The sequence below is a fragment of the Spermophilus citellus genome (assembly GCF_964194105.1).
Source record: "Spermophilus citellus genome assembly, chromosome: 2".
NCBI classification, from domain to species: Eukaryota; Metazoa; Chordata; class Mammalia; order Rodentia; family Sciuridae; genus Spermophilus; species Spermophilus citellus.
Genome location: NC_138183.1, coordinates 238,749,174 through 238,761,775, shown reverse-complemented (window position 1 = coordinate 238,761,775; position 12,602 = coordinate 238,749,174). Strand labels below are relative to the sequence as shown.

Sequence of the window (12,602 nt, the reverse complement as noted above, 5' to 3'; positions counted from 1 at the left end):
AGGGCATCCTAAGAGACTTACGTGTGTACTGGACAATGGAGCTGGGGTGCCCCTGGACAGCGTCTAGAGAGACTGAGATGTTGTATAACGTGCCCGGCTTGAGTTTCTGCAGTGTGACGGCTTTCCCCGAGATGTTCTCTTCCCTGGTGTAGTTCTCAGACCAGACAACCAAATGGTAGGTGTACTCAGCTGCACCATCTGTGTTCTGCCACTCCAGCTGCATCTCGGTGGTGGTGACACGGACCACACGGATGTCAAACACCGCACTAGTGTCTAATCAGAGGAAAGAAAGGAAAAAGGAAAACACGACCATTGTGACAACCGGCTTCCTTTCAACACGTCCAACCAAAAAACCTGCTCTTCTGTCATCAAACTCCGCAACGAGCTCGCAGAGGGCAAACTCCAAAACTGGGGAAAGAAATACACCAAGTTCTTTCAAGAATCCAGGCTCCTCCGTGACTTGGATGAACTTACCAGTTCTCAGGTGTTTTGATTTTGTTGAAAAATGACCCCTTCCAGGGGTTTTCTGAGGTGGAAATCGTGCTTGGTTCTTTCATCTGAGCTGGTACTCCCATGTGTTTGGTTCGTGAAAATGTATCAAACTATGTACCGAGGATGTGTGTGCACTTTTTGGTTTGTACATCACACCTCAATAGAGAGCTTGTTTGTTTTAAATCATTCCCTCAAAATAAAAAATGCTTTATTGTGACAGAGCCTGGAACACTGAAAACTGAAAAGGGGAGTTGACTTATTACTAAGTTGGAGCACCTGAGGTTGGGGGAGGAAGGGAAGAAAGCCCAGGAGTGCTCCCACCACAGAGCTGGGAGCCCAGAGAGAAGTCAGTGCGAGCCTGGACTTGGACCGCTCCATACCTGACCACGTACAACGTGAATGCAAACTTGCAGCCTGGAAATAACAATGTAAGCAGGGAGTCTTCTCTGCCCTCGCTTTCAAAAGCCTCCTCTCTACCCAGTAAGCAAGGTCACCTCTGGGGACAAGAATTGGATGGTTGGGGGACAAGAAAGGGGAACATTTCCACTATAACAGTAATACATGCATGTACTATTTGCTCCAAAAATAATTAATATTTTAAATGGGTCCTCCTAAAGGGAGCAGTGTGCAAAGCCTTGTTTCCCTACCCCCAATTTCCTGATGTCAAAGGGACCCACAGACAAAAGACTATGCAAAGCAGTTTTTTTCTATAAACATACACAAAAAACAGAAATAACCTAAATATTCCAATAAGGGTGGTAGGGGAGCAATGGGCCGTGATAACTATTAGGGCATATTTCCACTGAGTAAAACACAAATTCAAATACAAAATAAAATCATCTGCATAATAACTATGATGATGTAAATAAAGTCTAGACCCAGAGAGAAACAGAATTTGATCAGGTCAGGAGTCGTCGTAACCGTCTGTTAGTGTACCACTCAGTGGCTTTAAACACATTCCCTTCCTGGTGTAATCGCTATCACACCCCAGACATTTTCATCATCCCAACACAAGCTCTGTGTCTACTGAACAATAACTCCCGAGCCCCCGTAACCCTTGTTCTACCCTCTGTCTCCACGAGCCTGCCTACCTAGGCACCTCATGTAGTGGAATCCCACAGCATTCATCCTACCAAGCACAACATTTCCAACCTCCACCCGTGCTGTACATTATCAGAGCTCCACTCCTTTTTTACGGCTCAAGAATATTCTGCTGCACGGAGAAGCCACGTTTTGTCTATCCGCTCACCTGCTGATGGACCCTGGGTTGCAGCCACCTGTTGGCAATTGTGCATACACCACTGTGAACACTGGTGTGCAAGGAACTACTCCACACCCTGCTTTCAATCCCCGTGGATGTGTACCTACACGTGGAATTGCTGGGTAACATGGAATTTATTTTCCTTCTTCAAAATTGCCGTTCCTGCTGTTAAACTGGTTTTTCTCAATAACAGTGACGGCTACTCAACAATGGACTGGTAACCCTAGGCTTCTAGGGCCTCCCTTCGAGCCTTCTTGATTTCCCTTCCACAGGACCCAGCTTCAAGCTGCCCTGAAAGATATCTTCTCCTGGTGGATACTATACTGCTGGGCCGCACCACGTCCCTGTCAGTCCACACGGTGGTCAAACCCCTGGTCTCCATGTGCCGTTTTGTCACGCTGGGCCATTTACTAAAACTCACAGAGCCCCCCCCCCATTTCCTGTTCTATCAAACAGAGATAACAGAACCTATCCCACCAAGTTGAAGATTTTAAATACAGCATGGAGAACCCAGCACTCCGCAGACTCCCACCACATCACATGATTATTACAATAACTCGGTATTAGCGAGTCACACAGTGTATCAAGGGTTCAGAATAAGACTGAACCACCATCTCAACAGTCTCACCTAAAAGGTGAGCTACTGAATTTTGCCTGAGGGACAGATTTTACCTATTCCAGTATTTTGGAAGCAGACTAGTAATGCTTTGCCATAACCAGCACCACTTAACCAACCCAAGAGGGTGGAAGACACCTCCCCAGCCAGAAGGACTTGTGTGTCTCAAAGACTCCAACTCATTATTTTTCTTGCCCTTGATATAAAGGGTCTTAATATCTTGCAGTCAAAGATAGAGGAGTATTGTATGTTTTCTGTGCTTTCTGAAAAATTTATGCCAAACTTTAAAAACAACAAAAATTAACTTTATGGCAAGACTGTGGGTAAGAAGGTTCACTCCTACACTGCTGGTGGGACTGCAAACTGGTGAACCACTATGGAAAGTAGGATGGAAATTCCTCAGAAAACCTGGAATGGAACCACCATTTGACCTCGTTACCCACTCCTCAGTTTATACTCAAAGAATTTTAAATCAGCATACTACAGGGACACAGCCACATCAATGTTTATAGCAGCTCAATTCACTATAGTTAAACTATGGAACCAACCTAGATGCCATTCAATAGATCAATGGATAAAGAAAATGTGGTATACCTATGAGATGGAATATTACTCATCCATAAAGAAGACTGAAATACGGCATTTGCTGGTAAATGGACGGAACTGGAGACTATGATGCTAAGTGAAATAAGCCAATCCCCAAAAACCAAAGGCCACATGTTCTCTCTGGTATGCGGATGCCAACACACAATAAGGTGAGGATGGGGAGAACAGAAGTTCATTGGATTAGACAAAGGGGAATGAAAGGAAGGGAGGGGAGATGGGAATAGGAAAGATAATAGAATGAATTGGACGTAAGTTTTCTATGTTCATATATGAAACTCCATATATGTATAATATATCAAAAGATACTCTACTGTCATGTATATCTAAAAAGAATAAATAAATAATAATAGTGATAATAATAATGAGCAAGGAATTCCCAAAAGTTTCTCCAATCAACCTAGGAATAATTCAATGATTTATTTAAACTATTTTCATGAAATTGTTTCATCAATATCAATTATCATTATAGAACTAACAAAACCATGTCACAAAGTTCTTTCTGAAATATCATAAACAGTCGAGGTGCCCGAACACAGGGTAGTAGTTAACTTACAACAAACACATCTAGACCACAGCTCTTAAAACCTGTTGGTCTCCAGACCCCTTTCCCTTCTTAACAGTTATTAAGAATCTCAGAGAACTTTTTTTATAAAGGTTATATCTACCAATAGGTTATATCTACCAATATTTACTGTATTAGAAATTAAAATAAGGAATTTTTTAAAACATAAGAATGCAGAGCATACATCCCACTGGCCATCAGAATGAAAATGACATCCCATTTCACATAGTATCTGGAAATTTCCACTATATACTCTTGAGAGAATGAGCGGGAAAGTCAAAAAGATTTTAGTACAATGATGATGATGATGGTGATGATACCTCACAGAGCCCCCGAAAGAAAACAGGGGGCCATTTGTTAAGGGTAGATATGTGGTGACTCTCAAAAGCTCATGCGTGAGACAAGAAAGTTTAGAGGTGACATGATGGGGTTGTGACAGTCTTAACCCAATCAGTGTGTCAATCCCTGATATGGATTAACTGGGTGGTGAGAGTGGGAAGGTAGGGAGTGGGTGGAGGAGGTGGGTCCCAGGGGTGTGTCTCTGAGGTTTATATTTTGAGAGCTGAGTGTAGTCTCTCTCTACTTCCATGTTGTGACATCCCAGGCCGCTTTCGTCACCCTCACCCTTCCACCATGATGTTCCGCCTCATCTCGGGCCCCAAAGAATGGAGTTGGTCATCTATGGACTGAGACCTCTGAAACCATGAGCCCCAGATAAACTTTTCTGCTTGTTCTTGCCAGGTCTTTTGGTCACAGCAGGAAAAAAAAAAAAAACTGACTAAAACACTGTTGGAGCTTTCTGGACCACACTGTTCTAGATCAGGGGTCAGAAAACTTTCTCAGCCAGGATCAGAACATAAGTATTTAGGCTTTATAAGCCATAAATTCTCTGTCATTGCTACTCACTTCTAGCATGAAAGAAGGCATAGACAGTACACAAGTGAGCATGGTTGTGTTCCAATATAACTGTAGTTACAAAAACACACACCCATCAACCATGACTACCTACCAGTCCCAACATTTAGACAATGGAATACAAGGTAGGTGTCAAAAATATCTTGTAGAAACACTCACTGACAGGGGAAAATACTGATAACAAACTGTTAAGTGGGTTAAGACAGGTGACAAAACCACATGCATAAAATGACCTCAACTGAATCACCTGATAGGTTACATGCATTTTTTTTTCATTTGCCTGTTTTTTAAATCATCATATGCAAAAGTGTCATGAAAAGTTTTTAAAGGTTTTTTCCTTAATAAAAAGAAAAGCAACACGTGGAAAACGTGACATCTATAAATCATACAACTATCCTTTAAGAAGCCTCACTGACAGAAAGCACAGCCCACTTGCTTACCGGTTCTATTGTCAACTGTTTGGGGTGTCCCTTCAGTCCCATCCGGTCCTCGTGGAAATATTTCAAAACGATAACTGGTTCCAGGGGACAAGTTACCAATGGTAATACTTTGGTTGGTGGTTGTGTCATTTTTAAGTTCTCTAGTTTTTTCCTGCGTAGTAAGAATCCTAAAGGACTGTGAGTCATCGCTGCTCCAGGCTAAGCCAATTTCCCTGACGCTGACATTCGTCACTCGAAAGTTGGACACTGAACCAGGGGCTGTGGGAAGACAGAGGATGATTAGGTGAAGAATCTGCACCCCGAAAACAAGGGTGAGCAACTCTCACAAAGTATCGACCCTGAGATGGAAAGCACAGAGGACACCTGCTCTCTGGCCCATCAGCTACAGCACCGGCCCACGGATACCCGTGTTTCTCCCCATGGAGCAGACACCTGGCCACACGGGGGCAGATGCTGTGTGCTTACGTTATACAAAGCCATTCCCAGGAAACAAGAGGAGGCTAGAGCCCAGGAACATGGGCTCCAGCTCTGGGTAGATAACTGGTCACTGCTGCCTGCTTTCTAAGCCTCTTAGGAAGGACCTCTGTTTACAGAGCAGAGTCTGCGGTTGACCTGCAAAATACATCTCCATCCTACCTCCACTTCCTTTGTCACATACCCCCAGATTTTCAGCTATGTACATGAGTATAGGGAGTAAAGACTACATTTCCCAGCCTCCTTTGCAGCCAAATGGAGCCATGTGACTAAGCTCCAGCCAATCTGATATGAGCAGAAGTACTGTGGGACTTCTGGCAGCAAGCAAAGTCCTCAAGGGTGAAGCTCTAGGCTCTGCTGGGCATCCTTGTTATAGCTGGAAAATGGAGGTGATGGCTGGCGCTCAGGCTGCCGGCCTCTAGAACCAGCTAGGTCTCTACCATGCTAGAATAGTTACTACCGGCACAGGTTGGAACGGAGACAGACCAGAGGTCTAATCTCCCCTCTGTCATTTAGCAGGTGTGACACCTGCCTATGTCACCTCTCAGTCTTGACCTCTTCATCCATAAGATAAGGCTAATGACAACCACATCACAGGGTTGTTGTGAGCATTCAATGAGATAGCACAAGGAAAGAATGTCACAAGAAGCTCAGTGTGTGCTAGGGGCAACCGGTGATCACATTATCATCACATAGGCCAAAGAAGGGAAGAGTCCCTGTGGGTCCACAGGCTGCTCTGGGGACTCCTCCAGAGCAAGAACAGAGCTTCTTTGTCTTATAGCTGGTCCTGGCACATAGCAGGATGCAAGAAAGGTCAGTTAAGAGCTATGGTTGTGGCTCAGTGGTAGAGTGCGCATCTTGCATCTGTGAGGCCCTGGGTTTGATCCTCAGCACCACATAAAAATAAATAAATAAAATGAAGGTCTTTCAAACTAAAAACATATATATTTAAAAAAATAAAAAGAGCAATGGGTGAACTCACAGGTATATACTTGGAGAAAGCCTGGCATGCCCTCGGCGTCCCCCAGGAAAGGCCACACCGTGATGTTGTACAAGGTACTCGAGTTGAGTCCTGAGACCATGGCATGAGTCTCCCTGACAGTGAGATTGAGGACACTGGCCTCCCTGGCCACTTGTATCTTGTAGGAGTAAGCAGAGGATGACCCATTATAGATGGCTTTCCAGGTCAGGGTCATGCTTGTGGCACTGACGTTCACCGCTTTGAGGTCAGAAACCTGATTAGAATCTGTTAAGACACAGAGAAGTGAAAATTAATCGGATTGCCAAGCCAGAGTGGGGAAAGGGAGAGGGCCACCACAAAGCATGTCACGGGGCCTAAACACCAGCAGGAATGGCTCCTCCTCCATGCTACCCCTGCCAGGACTAGAAACACACACGGGTCCTGGAAAAGTCAGGCATCACCGGTGGGAGAAGAATCCACCTGGCCCTGCACAGATGCCCTTTGTTATTTTTTGTGAATCAACCTTCAGAGAAATGACAGGCTCCTGATCAAACAGTAACATGGATTCTTCTGATGCCAACCCCCACTTGGTGCCCAGGTGACCCAGGAAAGTCCTCAAGTATATCCATCCTGGAGCAAACACTGAAAAACTCGACATGAACAACTAAAGACCACAGGCTCAGGCTTGAGGCACATCTGATCAAGTCTGGCTGAGCTTTAATAGCCAGGCAGACCTTAGAAAAATCATCTCAGCTCAATTTGCGCATCTATAAAATGGAGCTAACAACCCTAACCTCAAGCAAAAGAGAACAAGAGAAGCCAGACACGGTGGGGCCCTCCTGTCAAACCGCTCAGGAGGCTGAGGCAAGAGGATTGCAAGTTCAAGGCCAGTCTAAGCAACTTGACAAGGCCCTGTGTCAAAATTTTAAAGAAGGGCTGGGGATGCAGTTCAGTGGTAGAACGTCCCTGAGTTTGGTCCTCAGTCCCGGAAAAAAAGAAAAGTAATTCAAGAGCACACTCGTCATTGTCACTTCCCACCCCAACCTCCCAGTCCGTCCTCTTTCCTCTTTTCTGCTCTGTGCCATGGAGGGCTGAGCATCACTGGGGGCCCTACCACATGGCCTGTGAGCAGGTTCCACAGTGAATGACATGTCGGGCTGCTGAGGGCAGGTTGGAGGAGAGCAGTCGGGGTCCTTCCTCCATGCTCCTGCTCTGTGCCCCATGTCCTGGCACCTCTGTGCCCTCCCCTGGCTCAGCACTCCCTGGGATCCAGAAAAACCATCGCCTCCCCTTGCCTTCAAGATGTATCCCTGCCATGGGCTTATGTGGGGCACCTCAAACCCCTCTGGTTTCCTTAACCCTGCCCCACCTAACTAGTCACTTATAGAATGCCAGGCGTGTGTGTGCATGTGTGCGCAAGGGACTGAATGCTTATGTCCCCCAAGTATGTGGAAATCCTAACTGCTGAGGCAATGGTACAGGAGGTAGGGCTGTAGGAAGGGGATCAGGTCATGGGGGTAGAGGCTTGTGGATGGGATTAGTGCTGTCACAAAAGAGGCCCTGTCTTACCCCTTCTGCGTGTGAGGACCCAGGGTCTACAACCCAGCACAGGGCCCGCAACCAGAAACCAACTATGCTTGTCCCCCAATCTCCAACTTCTGGCTTACAGGACTGTGGGAAATCAATAGCTGTCCAAGTCTGTGGTAACTGGTTACAGCAGCCCAAACTGACTAAAATGTAAAATGCAAACACACACACACACACACACACACACACACACACACACACTTATACATACCACAGAGTGGGGTATAGCTGCTGTGATTACGATTTATCAAGCCCTAAGGAACTTTGACACAAACCATGATATGTACATACGTGGAACACCAACTAAGACACAATCACTTTTGCTCAAACCTCTTTAAAAAGAAGGAACCCAAAGCCCACCTTAATCAACACGGACCGGTTTCAATCAGCGTTTTTGCTGCTGTGACTAACAGGACCCGACCAGAACAACTGTAGAGGAGGAAAGTTTATTTGAGGCCTCAGGGCTTCAGAGGTCTCAGTTCACAGACAGCAGGCTCCATTCCTTGGGGCTCGAGGTGAGGGAGGACATGGCAGAAGAGTGTGGTGGAGGGAAGCAGCTCACATGATGATCAGGACGCAGAGAGTGAGATCTCCACTTTCAGATACAAATATAGACCCCAAAGCCACGTCCCCAGTGCCCACCCTCCTCCAGCAACGGACTTTACCAGTCCATTAATCCCATCAGGCGATTAATTCGCTGATTGGGTTAAGGCTCTCACAACCCAATCACGTCCCCTCTGAACCCTCTCACATTATCTCACACGTGAGCTTTTGGGGGACACCTCACATCCAAACCATAACAGCCCCTTTTAGTAAATCGGGCAAAGGAACCTTCCTCTGAGCAGACCCAGCAGGAGGTGCCTGGCTTGGTGAGAGGCCCCCAGGCCAGATTTCGGCACCACTCGCCTTCTCACACAAGCTTCTCAAGTGAATGGCACCTGTGGAGCAGCCCCGTCCTCCTAGAGTCCTCCCCACCCTCCCTACCCAGAAGCCTCCACCTGCCACCCCGCTGGGCCACCCAGGGCCCTCTGAGGCCAAATGGCTACTCCTGTGGCCACATCCTTCCCTCCCCACCCACACAGTAGCATCACCTGGAGAGAAGGAAAGAAGACATACCCATGTGACCCCTTCCACAGGGCACGAGGAGAGCCTGCCATCCCTGACACATGACTAGCACTCACTTCTTCCCCGAATTGCCAAGCCCTGCATGTAATACAGACCCGCTAGGCATTCCCAGCCTCCTCCCCTTTTCAGTCTCTAAAGGAGACAGAGACGATTCTCAAAATCTCAAAGAACACCTGCAACATTTCCCTGGGTATTAAATCAGGCACTCTGGAGTGAACCAGGGTCCTTGAGTGTCACTGAGTCCCCTCCTTTTCCCACACCCTTCATCCCACCTCCAGCCTTCATCAGCCGGGGCATGGGCTCCTGACCTTTCTTCCCAGCCAAGCTTCCCGCCCAGGACTCTCAATGCTCTGAGCTCCACTAGTTACCATTCTTCTAAACACCCACCTATCTGGTCACTCCTTAGGGAGAGGCCTCTGTGAGCCCAGGGGAGACTTTGTAAGTATTTGTTTTAAAAAAAAAAATTCAGGGGCTGGGGTTGTGGCTCAGCAGTAGAGCACTCACCTAGCATTCGCAAGACACTAGGTTCAATCCTCAGTACCGCATAATAAATAAATAAATAAAATAAAGGTATTGTGTCCGACTGCATCATATCATACACACACACACACACACACACACACACACACACACTCAAAGCTCCCCAGATGGGCCTGGAAAGGAGAGTTACAGTCCCCCATTCATCTCCCCTCCACCGCCCTCAGCCCTCTACCTTCATACCTGGGGTCTGTCACTTGCTCTTCCACTCAGGACATTTCCTCACTAAGGTGTCCTGCTCTCCCTTCTCTCTATCCTAGTCCTATTGCCCCTCCAAAGGGACTTCAGATCCTCCCTACAGAAGAGGTCTTCCCTGGGGAACGGAAGTTAAAATCAGCTCCCACCTCCAATAGCCACAGCACTCCCTGGGCAGATCCAGGGGTCGGTGCCCACGTGTTACCTGTGCAGTAAGCATTCCTTCCATCAACACCCCAACATCCTTGGTGGGAGGAACCGCTTGTCACTCACATAAAATCTGGGGGACAGTGGCTCCTTCTCCCCACACAGCCACCCAGCAAGCAGGTATGACATTCTCTCCTTCCAGAGACTTTAAATCCTGAGGGGGTCACTGGACCTGGTGTGGCCCAACCCTCCCAGAGCTTTCTGGGTGCCGGTGTGCTTCCTGTCCTTGCTCCGCCAACCTCCACCCTCAGTCCCTCAGTTCTGTGGGCCTGTTCACAGGTCCTGCCACCAAGGCCCCAGGAACTGTGATGTTGCAGCATTTGTCCCTGAGCCCCGCCACTTTCTTCTCCATGAAGGTTTGTCTCAACTCCCCATCTGCACTGGGAGCTCCCTGAAGGTAGGAACTCTGTATCTCTTTACTCCCTCATCAGCACTGACCCCAAAAGCCACCGAGCACTGGTCAATTGACAGAGCAGAAGTGCTGATGGATCACAGCTAGGGAGAAGGGATGTGCTCATCAACAAACGTTTCCACAGAAAGATCAGCGTGAATTCCAAGGACAAGCCAAAAAGAGAAACTCATTTCCTCATCTAACAGTGGGGAAAATTAGGCAACGACTATCTACTTATAAGAGAAAAAAACATGACTGCAGTTGTCTCTTGAACTAACAAGCAGAGACAGGAAAGACACGTGAGACGGGGCCACAGCCTGCAAACAGCAGCTGCTCGGGGTGCTCTCCTGAGCCTCATGAAAGGCGTACTACAGCCACAGACGAAAGGAGACACCCCACAGATCTGTGCTGCCCAAAATCTCTCCCAGAAAACTCCCCCTGACCACAGAATTCATTGATAAGCCACAGATAACTCAGATCCATAATCACAGGAGATAAAACTCTGTGCTGGGAAACCCTGATTGAAATCATCACACAAAATCCAACATACTTGTCCTGAACTCGATGGCCTGGGGCTGTCCTTTTGTGCCATCTGCTGCTTGAGAATAAACAGTGGCCTTGTATTGAGTGTTGGACTTCAACCCAATAAGCAGGACGTCAATGTGTTGGGACTCCTGGCCAGAGGATGGGTCTGCAGATACACGGCAGTATGCAGTCACGGGGCCCGGAGGGCTGCTGCACGGCTGGTGTGTGCTCACCTCCTTTCCTGTGTTGCTGGCATCTGTTTTAAGTGCAGAAAGCAAAGACACTGACCACAAGAGAAACACATCCCCAACTTCTTTCAGTGTCCCCACCCCACAAAAGATGACACATCTGACCATGCCCACATTTGGTACTCCATAAATATCTGCTCCCTTCCTCCCCTAAAGAGAGATATGGTCTCTTAAAAAGGCCTTGATATTTTACTTTGTGCTGTTATTCCAGTAACACCCCAGATAGTTTGTGCTTCTCTCTCAAGTTCGCTATTTTGGACCATTCTCCCTTCTTTGGGACATTTTTCTTCTCCCATCCCAACATGATCTTCCAGAGACGGTCCATGATTCAGATTTTGCTAACCAAAGCCCACTCGGGAAATGCCTCCCTGGACCGCAGTGGGTAGGGGAGATGCAGGGTACGAAACAGGGAGGCCTGGTGGCTACTACTCCCTGAGTGTGTGGAAGGGGCCCCTCTGACAAGAAGCTGCCAAACACAAGGAAGAAGAGAGGAAAAATGCCCCCCATCTTTCTTTAAGGCCTTGCTGCCTGAGGTGGGGAAACACACACGCACCATAAATCACTCTCCAAAGTCTGATTTCTGTCTATCACTTGCAGTAGAGAATCCTAACACCAACTTTATAGTTCTGGCTCTACTTGGGTTAATCCACCTGTTACTTGTTCCAGTAAAAAATAAAAAGCTAAGAGGTCCGCCTCCTTTCATGGATGGCAGAATCCAGAAGTTTGAAGACCCACTGCTTTCTGAACCCCAATTCGCCTGTAAAATAAGAACACTCTTTCCTCCTTCATAAAGGAATTGGATCAAACTAAAGTGTGGTGGAAAAGCCCTCTACAAACCCTGAAACCCTCTACCAATATAAGAATAGTGTTTTTTAAATAAAACATTACTGAAAGACAAAACTAGGAGGCACATTTTCACAACTTCCCCCAGTCACTTTCCATACCCAGGGTGTCTCCTTGTGTCTCGTTTGATTCTGGACGAAGCGGAAACCCCGGCTTCAGGACTGAAATATTGATGGCCAAGTCTCTGGTCATCTCTGTCTGACCTCCATTGGTTTCAAGGAGAATCTGGTAAGACTCAGTACCGTTGTCCTTGATCCAGGTAAGAGCAAGCAGCTTCACACCCATGAAGGTAACACGAAGCCCAGACACTGGATGAGGCTCTATTTTAAAAACACACAGTGGACATTACTGGACCAAGATATCTGCAATCATCTTTCCATTAAGTCACTGACGTTTCGATGTGACCCACTAAAACACTTTATTTATACCGGGATCCAGCACATAGTCATCATTTCACAGGAGAGGAAAAAGGACATTATATAGAAAGAAGGAGAAATAAACCTTAAGACCAAAATTGTCTAGGATCTGTACAATCCCTTGACACTAACCCCAATGAGGATTGGAAATTCTTCTTTAAAATGTCCCTTTAAACAGCAGCATTTAATTATGTTTGTTTT

The 12,602-nt window shown here is 46.9% G+C and overlaps 1 protein-coding gene across 1 annotated transcript in view; it reads right to left on the bottom strand.

Annotated features, from left to right (window-relative positions):
• PTPRJ (protein tyrosine phosphatase receptor type J) overlaps positions 1-12,602 on the bottom strand; it is a 196,857-nt gene that overhangs the window by 31,421 nt on the left and 152,834 nt on the right. Inside the window, exons 12-16 of the mRNA XM_081279725.1 lie at positions 12,087-12,305; positions 10,920-11,150; positions 6,349-6,612; positions 4,893-5,150; positions 22-273 (exon numbers count right to left, since the gene is read on the bottom strand). Coding sequence (XP_081135851.1) covers positions 22-273; positions 4,893-5,150; positions 6,349-6,612; positions 10,920-11,150; positions 12,087-12,305 — 1,224 coding nt within the window. The remainder of the gene's footprint in view (positions 1-21; positions 274-4,892; positions 5,151-6,348; positions 6,613-10,919; positions 11,151-12,086; positions 12,306-12,602) is intronic.